The 13,005-nt window shown below is 53.0% G+C and overlaps 1 protein-coding gene across 3 annotated transcripts; it reads right to left on the reverse strand.

The window, feature by feature from the left end:
- Positions 1 to 2,556: 2,556 nt before the first annotated feature.
- On the reverse strand, positions 2,557 to 12,774 carry KLRG2 (killer cell lectin like receptor G2). Of its 3 annotated transcripts, XM_036905479.2 has the most exons (5): positions 11,891 to 12,767; positions 6,321 to 6,422; positions 5,823 to 5,968; positions 3,484 to 3,587; positions 2,557 to 2,988 (listed from the first exon to the last, which is right to left on the reverse strand). In XM_036905479.2, exons 1-5 carry the CDS (start codon positions 12,693 to 12,695, stop codon positions 2,871 to 2,873), a joined length of 1,275 nt encoding a protein of 424 aa, XP_036761374.2. In that variant the 5' UTR covers positions 12,696 to 12,767; the 3' UTR covers positions 2,557 to 2,870. The 3 variants fall into 3 exon arrangements, with proteins under 3 accessions (XP_036761374.2, XP_057360805.1, XP_036761375.2); XM_057504822.1 differs by lacking the exon at positions 6,321 to 6,422 and having other exon boundaries at positions 11,891 to 12,768; XM_036905480.2 differs by lacking the exons at positions 2,557 to 2,988; positions 3,484 to 3,587 and adding an exon at positions 3,594 to 3,976 and having other exon boundaries at positions 11,891 to 12,774.
- Positions 12,775 to 13,005: the final 231 nt, after the last annotated feature.

The following is a 13,005-nucleotide window of genomic DNA, read 5'->3' on the forward strand; positions in this document are numbered from 1 at the left end:
GGAACATAGTTTGCCTGGGCTTGGAGGTCAGGGAAGATTGACTTCAAAGGGACATGAAGGAACTTTCTGGAGTGTTGGAACCATTCCATTTCTTGATTGGCACTGGTTACATGGGTGCCAGTACTTACCAAAAGGTACTTGAATGGGCACATTTTTTGTGCAAATGATATATCAAAACTGGTTAAAAAAAAATATATATGTATTTTTTTCCTGGTGGCAATAGAGGCTCTTTTAGATGGGGTTTCTCAAAGTGCAGTTTCTGGATCATCTGCATCAGTATCACCAGGAAAGCTTGCAAAAACCTGATGCAGGGGTCTTGATCCCACCCCTGACCCACTGAGTCCGAATTTCAGGACTTGGTGGAGGATGGGTCAGATGTGCTTAACACGGACTCTCCCACAAGCCACATGTCCAGAGCTGCCCCTTGGGGGCTGCCAGGCCAGCCTGTGTCAGAGGCTGGTCTCCAAAGCTCCATGAGACAAGCCAGTGCTGGCAGCAAGACTATTAGCTGAGGGTTCCAAACAATAGCAGTTGGCAGTGCCTAGTGGGAAAAGAGGCTATAAAGATTACTCAGAGGAATTCCATGCAGACCAACCTGCTGTGTAACTTTTCCAGCTTCTGGCTATAAGAAAGGGCAGTCACAGGAATTAATTTCTGAAGCTAGTAATCCTTAAGCCAGGCTGCACATCAGTCTTTTTATATTTTTTTTAAATTTAAGTGTGGTTGATATACAATCTTAGGTTAGTTTCAAAATACAACACTGGTTCAACCATTACTTATATTATTAAATCCTCATTACCTCTAGGGTGGTTACTACGTATCAATGTAAGCTAGTACAGAATCTTTGACTATATTTCTCCATGTTGAACTACTGTCCTCTGGGCCAACTTACACTGTGATTGGTGCACATCAGAATCTTGTGGGCCTTTTTAAAAAATTTAATTTCCTTTTTATCAAAGTAGTGCATGAATTTTTTAAAAATGTGAGTATAGTTTTTAAGTTAGTTGTAGTCAAGGATGTTAAAATCAGTCCCTCTGTAAACTCATTCCTGTTCCTGGAGACAGATATTTAATTTTTTTTTAAATCTTAAGTGTAGAGCTTGATGAATTTATGACTGTATTCACCTAACATCACCCAGCTCAACAGTGGTACCCTGGTGCCCCTTTCCAATTAGTATTCCCCTCCTCCAAGATAACCACTGTTCTGACTTCTGCCAACATCAATTTGTTTTAAGGCAACTACTGTAATTTTTTTTTTTTTTTGATGTCTCTTCTAGTACTTTCAGAGTTCTAAGTAATAAGCTTACACTGCTGTTTCTTGGTTTGCCAACTTCGGACAGTAACTCGGAGCTTCCAAGTATAGTAGATCAGAAGCTCACTTCTTCACCAAGGTAAGCTGCAAAACTCAGAATCCAAGCCTGGTACCACACCCCCATAGCTGGGCACTACTATCTTTTAATCTCCAAGGGGATTCTACGTGGCATGTGGACAAGGGGGAGCCCCAAGCCTACAGTAGTTGACCCTGAAGCTGGGAAGAGCTGAAGTGCTCTGGATGTTAAGCCTGCCTGATATACCAAACACGGGTTTGCATGGGAGGGCTTTGAAGTGAGCTAAAGTTGGACATGCTATCAAACTCGGATGAATTTGTGGTTGGAGTAAGTAGAAAGCCATGAGAGACACCGAATCTTGGTAAGGTAAGGCTTGTATCGTTTGTCGGTCATGCCCCTAGAACTCTCCATCCCTTTCTCCCAGACAGCCCATACATTCTGTACGAGCTATTGGTTAAGTGGACCAGTGAAGGCTTCTCTGAAGGGAATTTGGAAGCATGGTCTGCCTTTAAAGAGGAAGGCTGACTTGTACGTGACAGTCTTGTTGAGTGCTCAACACCAAGATAAGACACAGGTAATCCTGCCGTCTGGAGAGGTCTGTACAGGCGGGCAAGAGTAAACAAGCCCTTACAGCCTGCCTGTTGCCAATCCTAGCCCAAGACAGGCCCTTCACTGAACCCCAACACACATCATTAGGTTGGTGCCCCAGTAGTTGGGGTGGAAGACCCTTCCCACATTTCTCCAATTAACTTCCTCACGTAGCCCCCATGTTTTGCAGTAACTTGCACCACATGCCTATCGTGGTGGTGATGGTGGGTGGAGGGGCTGGGGGGCTTGCTCCCTTAGCTTCTCGAACAGGTGGCCCTGCCCTCCACATCTTCCCAGCTTGAGGCTCAGCTGGTAGGAAGGCCCTGCCAGCCCCACATGCTCGTCTCCACAAAGAACCCTTCTCCCTGCCAGCCCTTTGCTAACTCCTAGCGGGAAGGAAACCTCTCTGTCCCCGCCTCAAGAGGCTGATCACTTCTCAGCTGGTGTCTTCCAGTCACTGTTGGTCAGCCGTGTCAGCCATGGGCCTTGCTGCCTGGAAATGGCATTTATAGGAAAGATGTTACTCCTGCCAAATCCCATTGCCAGAAAACAATGGAAGATCCCTTTGGAGGGCTCCAGTGAAAACCCAAGCTGGGATCACCTATGACCGTGTGTGCACAGGATTAAGCAGGTAGGGAGAGAATAGGAAATGGCCATTTTAATGAGGGAGGAAAACAAGGCTTGGAAATGCTAAAAAACCATAGCAAGAACACCAAACAAGTCCACTTCAGAAGGTGGAGACTAAAATGAGCACCCAGCCCCAGGGCCCTGGAAAGCCACCTCTCCCTGGGTGTGATCTTCCTGCACTGGAAGTCCAGCTCCCTGGGTGACGCAGGGCCTCTTGAGCCAGGAGACCTGGAAGCCTGGGTCCGGGGAGGAAGCTGCTCCGGCTTGCAACTTGGCCACCCCTGGGAGAGCTGCTTGCCCAACAATCTAAGGATGTGCAGAACCCAGATCACTTGGACCCCTTGGCACAGATCCAGGGTCTTAGAGAGGCGCAGTCCAAAGCCACGAGCTTGCCTCCCTGCAGGCCCCCACACTGGAGATCTGGCTTGTCCTCTTCCTCCGGGAGTCTGGGGAAGGGCGAGAAGTGCGGGGGACACTCAGGATGATGGGGCACCTGGTGAGTTCTGGAATCACTGCACAGGGACGGAGTTGTGAGGATGCCCCCCCACCCACCACACCACCCCTCCGCTTGTCAGCTGTGGGCTCTGGGCCGACCACTAAACCACTCGGTGCGGCACATGCCTCGTGTAGAACAGAGTGACAGCCCTGCTTGGGGAAATGCACTGGGGGATCCAAACAAGGGGTGGGGTGACAGGGACTAAAACCCAGGCCCTGAGCATGGGTGGGGTGGGGTGGGTCCCCCAAAAGGTGCCTGTGGCTGTCAGTGGAGCAGGGGTCTGAATGTGGGGACAGATGGAAGATCCAGATCAGCTGCTGGGGGGACGTTGGCAGAGGCAGGGAGGCTCCAGTCCAGGCACCTGTTGTGACGTCACTGGTCACAGAGGGGAGCCCGTGCTAGTGGGTTGTGGACGGGGTGCCTCCCACCAAGCCCAGTCACTCACAGCTGGGGTGGCAAGGAGGCCCCGTCAATCCAGTGCCAGCCCTGGGGGCCTCGCCGGGCCCCCACCCAGGAATACTTGGATACTGGGTATCTGCTCAGAAAGTCCTAAGGGAGAAAAGCAAGTGGTCACTCCTCTCTGGACTACGGAAGTGACAGCTCAACCCAACTGTCCCTGATTGCCAGGAATTGGGAAGCTCTATTGGAAGCCTGCTGGTTGCCAGGCACCGCCCTCAGGGCTGGGGACCCAAATTGGGGGGTTGACCCCATCTCAGCCCTCAAGGAGAGACAGGCTGTAAATGCCGGTCCCCAGCCAGCAACACATGATGGGTTTTGAGTGAACCAGAAGTGAAGAAGCCCTGAGAAGGGGAAATGCATGAGCACAGCTGGGAGCCACAGAGTGCATCTGGGCAGTAAGCAGCAAACGGGCAGACCAGCCCGGAGGCGAGGGATGGGCTTGATGAGGCTGCAGAGGTGGCCTGGGAGCCATGGTCAACCTGGGAAAAAAAACATTGTAAGTTGTGGTGTGGGGGCTTGGCAGGGTGGAGCGGACAAGGTGGCAGGGTTCACACCAGCCCTCTCCGGAACATGACGGAGCTAGGTGGGAGAGCGGGAACATCATTCCTACCGCTGGGATGGCTGATCCCACTTTGGGGAACAAATCCAAGAACTTAATGGAGAGAAAATGAACTTACCCAAAGATAATACCATGCGATTTATAAAGAAAAAGTGGAAATGACCCAAATGTTCAGCCACAGGAAATAACTAGGCAAATTCCGGGGTGTCAACATGATGGAAAATTACAGTGCTGTTAAAGATGACAAGTACATAGGAAATACAGTTATGCAGAAAATGTAAATATGAAACATGCCAAGTTAAAAACAGTCTATACCACAAGCACATGTCGCTCACAAGGCCCAGAAGTGTGTATTCACATCAGTGAAAATCAGAAGTGGACTGGTGTAAACAAATTTAACATTACACTCAGAAAACTTTAAGCTGACAAAGACAAAACCTCTATATGTAAGCCCAGGCGTTGGAAAGCCAGCACTGGGGCGATGACTGTGCCCTGGGTGCCACTCCTGGTCATCCTGGCCTCGGCTAGAAGGTCCCTTCCTGCAGGGACTGGGTGCTGCCCTGGGCTACAGTTGTGCTCCCTCCCTGTGCTGCCTCAACCTTCATAGCTTGGGGGTGGGGGTGCGGTCTTACTCATCACGGGCTGAGAGCCCAGCACACAGCAGGCCAGCTCAACAAAACTGCCTCCCTGTGCTCACTGCCAGCAACTAGCCAGGGCTGCAGGTGACACACGGGCCATCAGGCCGACTGTGTGCCCCAGGGGGGTCCGTGCAGACCCACCTTCTCCCCTCAAAGCAGCACCTCCAGTCACCAGCCAAAAGAGAAGCCAGAAGCAGCTTCCAGGCTGAAGGTTGCTAACCTTACCCCTTCAGGAATCCCCCAGGCCGGACTGCGTGTGTAAGTGGAGAGGTGGCAGAACAGACAGGGTGCACACAGCCTGCCGTGGCTGGTCATTTCTTCTCCATCTGGACTCCGCAGGCTGTGGCCTGCAGGCAGGGCCAGTGGGGGAGCTTTGGGGAGGATGAAAAGGAGCCTGGGCTGGCTCTGAGGCCAAGTCAAAGGGTACAGCAGCCCCAGCAGCCTCTCCCTGGCAGCCTGCGGATGTAATACACTCTCCGGTCCCTTTGCTGTTGTTTGCTAATTTGCTTTGGCTGATGGAACGGTAGCAGACGTGAAAGTAGAGGCCTTAAATGGTGCTTGGCTCTTGCCTTTCTGCCATTTTTCTTACGCAGACTTTCAAAAGGGTAAGGATGAGAGACTCATGGAGCAAAGACGAGCCCAACCCACAGCCTTGAGCCCAGCCAATCTGCCCCAGGAAGCTGGGCTGTCCTACTAAACCCAGCCACAATTGGCCCGCCAACAGCCCTCCCACAGACCGATGATCATGGAAGAAATACTTATTGTCTGGAGTCGCTGACAATACCGACTACACTTATTTTCCATACTACCTCCCAGAGAGGACACAGGTGTCTTCACCACGGCCCTACCAGGGGACTGGTCCCAGAGCTGTTAATGCCTGGCCGCCAGGCTGGACGGCAGCACCCCACTCCAGCCTTCCCAGCTCTGCCTCCACTTCTTAGGATGAAGAGTAAATTGAAGGCCTGGGAGATCTGGTGTGTGGTGCTCCTGCATAGTCACGTTATGTTCCCAGGCCTTGGTGATGTTTCCTATAATGTAGAGTTGGACTAGATCTTTGAAACCCTTTCCTGTGCTAGAGATCTGTGACCTGTAACGATATCCACCCCAAGCCCACCTGCCCCCTCTCACCTGGGTGTGGCTCAGCAGGGGGAGGGTAGCATGGTGGGCTGAGCAAAAAGCGTGGCTGGCCTCCCAGGCCTGTGCTTCGGCAGAGAGGTAGTAGCAGTGCTTCTCAGACCACATCCAGCCCTGGGGGCATGGCCGGCACCTGGCCCCTGCAAACAGAGACCACCGGTGAGCTGCTGGGAGACAGAACACCGAATGCATGTATGCTAACAGGTCAAAACCTGGGGTGGCAAGCAGGGTGGGCAGGCCCTGGGAAGGCTGTGTGGTGTGTGCCGTGCACTGAGCCCTGCCCCGGGCTGCCAGGCAGCTGCTGTGGGAGCGCAGGCTGTGGCCAGTGGGAGGAAAGAGCTCTTCTCCCTCATCTTTGTTCAACAAGCCCTGTGTCTTTGTGCTGCATGGGCCCCGGGCGACATCTTCCTCTAATTCTCACAAAGGTGCTGTAAGAACCAGAGCGCCTGGTGGTGGAGCAGGGGAGGAGAGGAGCCCGGAGGAGCACTATACCTGCTCTAGAGGCCAGGACCACAATGGCGACCGCGGACACTGCCAGGAACACGGCCATGACCGCCAGGGCCCAGCGCAGGGACTTCAGGTACATGGGCAGCCCTGGGGGAGGCGGGGGGCAGACAGGTCAGGAAACCACCCACCCCACTCAGCACCACACTGACTCAGACACCAACATTGTGCCCACCTTAGCACCCACCCCCTCAGCTCAAGACACCTGGAAAAAACACTCAATTTAGGCCAGAACTTCATAATTAGGAGAAAATTGCTCGCAGACTTTCTGCTTCTTAAGTAACTAGAAGACATAAAATTCTATTTAAGAAAGACAACAAATAATTGGCTAACAACCATTCACTGAGCACTTAATGTTCATCAGACACACAGTACAAATCTCAAGGGCAGGCCAGGCCCCTGCACTCAAGATGCTCACAGGACAGAGGCTCCAGGAGACGGAACTCCAAACGAGAGAGGAAAGAGGGCTTTGTTTGCACTTGGACAGACAGGCCTGGGTTCAAGTCCTGCCTCCATGGGCCCCTCCAGTGATCTTGGTGTTTTCTCATTTTAACACTGAAATCACACCTGCATCTTCCATCTCTCCAAGTCACTGGAGGCCACTAATGAAGTGTTGTGCAGAGAGCGCCCTACAGTCTGTCAAGCACTAGACAGATAGATGTGTGTTGCCAGCAGCTCAAGGACCTAGGGAGGAGATGGCTGCAAGGAGGCTAGAGGGACAGGAAGGCTCTCCCGGAGGAGTGGGACGGGCAAAGGCTCAAATGCCACATCCTGCCCTGTTGATGGAGTAACCAGGGAAGCCAGAGGAGAAAACTTGGAGAATAAAATAAGTAAATGGTTCATCACAACCACTGACAAGGTACCAGCAGCTTTCAAGGGGAAAACACAACCCAGCTGAAGTAACCAAGCTCTCCTGAGTTTGATCTCTGCCCCAATACGGAAGTGTGAAATCAGTTATGGTCAAGAAGCCAGATCTCTCCCAGACACCTTGCGGCAAGGGGCCCCAGGACCCACCCGGATCTCACGGGTAAGAGTCAGGAACGCACGCCACATACTGGTGGACGGTCCTATGAACTCAATCACCATATTTACCAAAAACTGAAATAACGGAGGTAATTCTCTGGCAAATATGTTATTACTTTGAAAAAACGAATTCCATTTTAAAAACCTCACGCATATTAGCATATACCCACATATTAATACACACCCAGATAGAACACATTTTTAAAAGTTTTTAGTAAAACACATTTTCAATCATAATTGAACTTCAGAAGCATAGGCCCTTTTGAAATCCCCATTTTTTTCATTTGCTATAGAGAAAACACTGGCTTCAAAGACTGGAAAGGGAAGTTTACATTGATACGTGAAATGTCATAAAATACATACATATATATATATATATATATAATACACACACACAATCTGCTTTTTAAAGGGATTTGACTCAAATTTCCATCAACTGATAAATGGATAACCAAAGCATAGTGCATCTGTACAATGAAGCAGATCATTCAGGAATGAAGTGTTGGTACATCTGCAACATGTATGAGCCTTGAAAACTTCATGTTGAGTGAAAGAAGCCAGACACAAAGGGACACATATCGTATGAGCCCGTTTTTATGAAATGTCCACAACAGGCAAACTCATAAGGACAGAAAGTAGATTCTTGGTTGCCTGGGGCCGAGTGCTGGGAGCAGGAGGTAAATGGTACAGCATTCCTTTTTGTTGGACAGTTCTATTCTAGAACTGTCTGTGAAGGTTCTAGATGGAAGTATTCTAGAACTGTCTTTGGTGGTACCTGCACAGCTCTGTGAATACAACAAAGATAGCTGAATCGTACAGGGGACATGGGTGAATTGTATGGTATGTGAATTACAGATCAAAGACGCTGTCACCAAAAACAGGAATTTGAAAATGTTTGGAATAAAAGACACACATAAATTGGATCTTAAGGTTATAAAAGCAGAACTAAAAAGTCTGGAAAAGAAAAGGAAAATAAATCTACCAATCACCCTGGTAACTATTGTGAGTGGACACTATGTTCATCTCTGACCTTTCAGAAAACAAAGCAGTAAAGAAATATGTATATTACAAAAGTCTGCAACGTTGACCTTGGAAAAGCCCACCCCACCCACCTTGAAAAGCAACGAAGTTACACAGGGAACACATTCTCCTTGCATAAAAATGAAAATACAGAGAAAGCTGGCATCCCCTTCAAACCTGCCTGCTCCCTAAACCCAGTCCTGGACCTTCTCCTCTTTAAATCAGACTTTCTCAGTGTCTGCAAACACACCCAGTCCTACTCCAAGGGTCTTCCACCTGCCCCGAGAACAGCAAGAACATGGCAATAATAATAGACACTTCCCTGCTCTCCAGCACCATCCCTTCTGCCCCCTTCTCTAGCTTCCACCCAATCTCCTTTGCACATCTTGGCCTGGCATCTCTGATGTTACACCTCTGCTTACTTGCTCACTGTGCATCACACCTTCATTTGCTGCATCAGGACCACCTTTCCTGCCCTGCGATGGAAACCAGCTGCCTCCTCCTTGCTAAGCTCCATGGCCAGGGGTGGAGCCAGGTTTTGTGGGACTTAAAAGTTTATTCAATTTGGGGGCCTGTCTTAAGAAATGTAATACAAACTTCCAAATACCAAGTGGGGCATAGGGACCCAGAGGGCTCACGCCAGTGAGAGGCCGCCTTTGGTGACACCTCCTGCTCTGACCTCTGCTCCTCAGAGGTGCCTGAAAAAGCCCAACAGCACCCTTCCTGGCTCCATTTCCTCCTGCACTGCAGCTGAGAACATTCTGCCTGTGGGTCCCACCAAAATCCTACCTCTGGAGTTCTTAGGTTGCCCCACCTTCTCTCAAACCCCCTGCCCCCAGCCTCTGCTCTCTCCCAGCTTATCCCAGACTGTCTGCAACTTTTGCTCCATACACACGTTCGCCTGGACCAGACTGCGTGCCACAGCCGGGCCAGTAGGAGAAGGGATAGGGGCACCTGATCCAGCCTTGGGGACCAGGAGAGGTGACTCCGGGGTTAAGACTCTCTGCCTGAGCATCTAGCTCTGCCTCCCACCTGAGGCTCTCTGCAAACCGATTTCTCTTCCGGGATGCATGCTCATTGAGAACACTCTCTATATCTTTGATTCCTCAGTTTATAGGAGGACAGCGCCTTTGGGACACTTGCCCAAATAAGCTAAGGAGACATCCCCAACCCTCTCCACAGTGGTTTCTTCCCTCCTGGGCTCATGAGGAGGGGACCAGGAAATAGCAGGGTTACGGCTCACTACATGGGCTTGAGCAAGTTGTAGAGCCTGTGCCTTGGTTTGCCCTCTTGTTGAGATAACCAGCTTGACCCCAGGAGGTAGAGGCCATCACAGGCAGAAACCACTACTCAGAGCTCCTCATCCAAGCAGGAACCCTCAGACCAAGCTTCAGCCCCGCTTTGGGGACCTCAGGTCTCTTTAATCCTGAGCTCAAAGTGCCAAGCATCAGCATGCGCCCTGCTGTTGCTGCCAGTCTGACATCTCGCCCTCCCACCTGTTCTTCACACCCCTGGGTTATCTGCTTCAACAGTGGGCACTGATCCCAGGTGGCAACCCTCTCTAGTCATCCAGTCCTGAAGTCCACCGCTCCCCTCAACAAACATTTGACACTGCTGACCACATGCTTCTAGAAACTCCTTTTCCTCTTCAGGTGACCTGATGTTTTTCCTACCACTTACATTTTTTCTTTCCCAGTCTAGCTGGGAAGAAGTGGCTAGCTCCTCTTCCTTTAAATGATACCTCTACCTGGAACTCCCCCAAACACCTAATTTGTCTCTCCCACACCTCTTCTCCCATTCTCCATTTTTTAAGGATAACACAGTCCATCATACAGCTGGTTACTTAAGTTAGCCAATGCCGGAGTCATCCCCACTCCTCCTGCTGGCAAACCTTCATTGGCTCAGTGGCCCAGCTAATTCTAACCCTGGAACCCTCCCTTTTCCCTCTGCTGTGGATCAAGGCTTCACCATCTCTTGTTGAACTACTGCTGTCACCTCCTTTAACTAGTCTCTCCTTCAATCTCATGCCTGCCCCATCCTTCACAATGCTGGCAGAGCTCACATTCTAGAGTAAAAACTCAACTATATCACTTCCCCACTAGCTCCTCACCTCCTTATCAGCCCACCTTTTGCCTCATTTACTAGTATAATAACAGCTGTAGACACATGTGGTAGACAGAATAATGTTGCCCCCAAATATGCCCACATCTTAATCTCTGGATGCACAGCCAAGGGAATTAAGGGTTCAGATGGAATTAAGGCTGCTCATCTGCTTACCTTGAGATGAGGAGATTTTCCTGGATTTTCTGGGTGGGCCCAGTGTAATCACAGGGTCCTTATAAATGGAACAGACGGCAGCCGGAGGTTTCAGCAGGGTATTGCTAGCTTTGAATATAGTAAGGGCCATGAGCTAAGGAATGCTGTGGCCCCTAGAAGCTACAAAAGGCAAGGAAATGGAATCTCCCCTTGGGCCCCGCGAAGGAACACAACCCTGCTGCTTTGGACACCATCACACTTCAACCCACAGAACTGTGAGAGAACAACTTTGTGTTGTTTTCAGCCACTATGCTTGGGGCTATTTGTTACAGCAATAGAGAACTAGAACACTAGGGTGCAGAAAACTTGCTCACACCAATCTCTGCAAACTTTCCTGAATGCTGCCAGTCCCTGAATCCTACATGTCTAAGAACTGCTAGCACAGAGGCCCTTGAGATCTGGAGCCTGTCTGGCTGGCCTGCTGCTCCTCTCACCTGGCCAGGGTTTTGGCATTCTGACTGCTGGGCAGCCTGGCTCCTCCTGGCCTCTGTTCGTGCTGGCTCTCCACCCAGAAAAGGCCTTTACCACCCCCAACTCCTACTCACCTTTCAAGGCTTAGCTCCAGGAAACTTTCCCATGTCCCCAGGTTCACCGACCACGCCCTCCTAGTTCCTTGTCCAAGATTGTTTATGTATCTTTTTCTTTCCCTGCCAACCGACCCCTTCCACCCCTCCAAAAACCCTGAACCCACTCCCCCACCACGCACACCCTGGCACAGTCTGGGGCCTAATTCTCACTGTAGCTCCTGAATGGATTTATGTTTGGGACCAAACGCTCCGCAGTATATTGCGGTGGGAAGTTGGAGGCTTGGCCGGGAGCTTGGCCCAGGGCAGGGCGGCGGTCCCGTCAGCCCTGGGACCAGGAGTCCGGAGACCCGAGTTCCCGCCCAAGCTACCACCACCATCACGTGGCACTGAAAGACTTCCCGGGCCCTGGAGCTCTATCCGCCTCTACTTCCGAAGACGCTGCGCACGCCAGAAGGGAACGCGAAAGCTCTTCTCGGGTGGGGGGAAGCTAGTGGCTTTATTGTCTTCTCTCAAGCAAATTGAATCATCATTACGTAGACCAGAGTTTTACTGATGCTAGGCCAGGGGGAGTCTGCATCCCCCAGGCCGGCGGCTGCAGCAGCCCAGCGCGGAGCGGATGGCGGTGGGCGCTCCTGCTGCGTGGCCCGCCCCCGCGGCGCAGCGCGCGCTTACCCATGAGCTTGATGGCCCGGGGCAGCTTCGTGTCGCCGTCCGGCTCGGCGTGGCGCAGCAGGTCGGTGTCCTCCTTCAGCCCCAGCTTCTGGCAGTGGCAGCGGCATGTGGGGGAGCCCGGGGACTCTGCGCGCCCCTCGGTGGGGCTGGCCCGGCCCTCGGTGTCGCTGCCGCGCTCCGCCCGCGCTGGAGCCAGGGACGCGCCGCGGCCCCACGTGCCGCCCGGGGAAGGCGTCCGCGGCAGGAAGGGGTACGCGGGGGAGGCGTGGCGGGAGAAGGCTGGGGACTCGGGCACCGGCACCGTGAGGAAGCGCGTGGAGGGCGCGGGCGAGGGTGCGCGGCTGCCACCGGCCGCGCCAACGGGCTTCACGCGCACATCCACTTGCAGCTCCATGGGGGCCCAGGCGCCGGCCGTCGGCTCCCCCGGTGCGGCCCAGGGCACCAGCTCGCCCGCCGGCGCCTCGCCGTCCCGGGGCTGCTCGGCCGCGGTGGGGCCGGGCGACGGCGGCTCGGCGCCCGCTGACGCCTGGCGGCGGAAAGCGCCGTAGCCGAGGCTGGGGGGCGGCAGCCGCAGGAGCGAGGGGCGAGGCAGCTTCTTCCCGCCGACGAGCTCCTGGCCTGCGCCCGCCGCCTCCCTCACGGCCCTGGCTAGAGCCGGGTTGCCCTCGGGACTCTCCGCACGTCGCTTCTCCGCGGGGACCTGCGGCTGCGGCTGCTCCGGCCCCGGCACCTGGCTTGTCAAGGGCTCCATTGGGAGCTCGGCCCCGCCCGGGTCTCCTCCCGACGCCTCCGTGGCGCACTCCATCTCGCGCACCGAGAGACCGGGAGATGCTGCTGAGCGGAGCACACCTGGGCCCAGGTAGGCACCCGGCCTCGCCTTCCCTGTCGGGATTGGTCACGCGGGGTCGCCCAAGTTGTCAGGCCACGCCCCCTCCCCGTCGCAGCCCCGCCCTCCGGCCGCTCGGCCGCTTCAGGCCATCGGCTCAGTCTTCACGTGGTACAAGGACACCCAGAGGGGCAGGAGGGCCTGGCTGAGGGGTTACCCGGAAAAGCAGAGCTGGGAGCAGACTGTAAGGGAGAACCCAGAACCCCGCCTGACTGCTCCCTCTTTGTCT

This window comes from Manis pentadactyla, chromosome 7, assembly GCF_030020395.1.
Source record: "Manis pentadactyla isolate mManPen7 chromosome 7, mManPen7.hap1, whole genome shotgun sequence".
NCBI classification, from domain to species: domain Eukaryota; kingdom Metazoa; phylum Chordata; class Mammalia; order Pholidota; family Manidae; genus Manis; species Manis pentadactyla.

Coding starts and splice junctions, on each gene's coding strand:
- KLRG2 (XM_036905479.2), bottom strand. CDS start 12,695: ATGGAGTGCGCCACGGAGGCGTCGGGAGGAGACCCGGGCGGGGCCGAG. Junction 5,969..6,320: donor GGTCCTGGCCTCTAGAGCAG/GTATAGTGCTCC, acceptor CTCTGTTTGCAG/GGGCCAGGTGCCGGCCATGC. Junction 2,989..3,483: donor GCCTCCTTGCCACCCCAGCT/GTGAGTGACTGG, acceptor GCCCTTCCCCAG/ACTCCCGGAGGAAGAGGACA.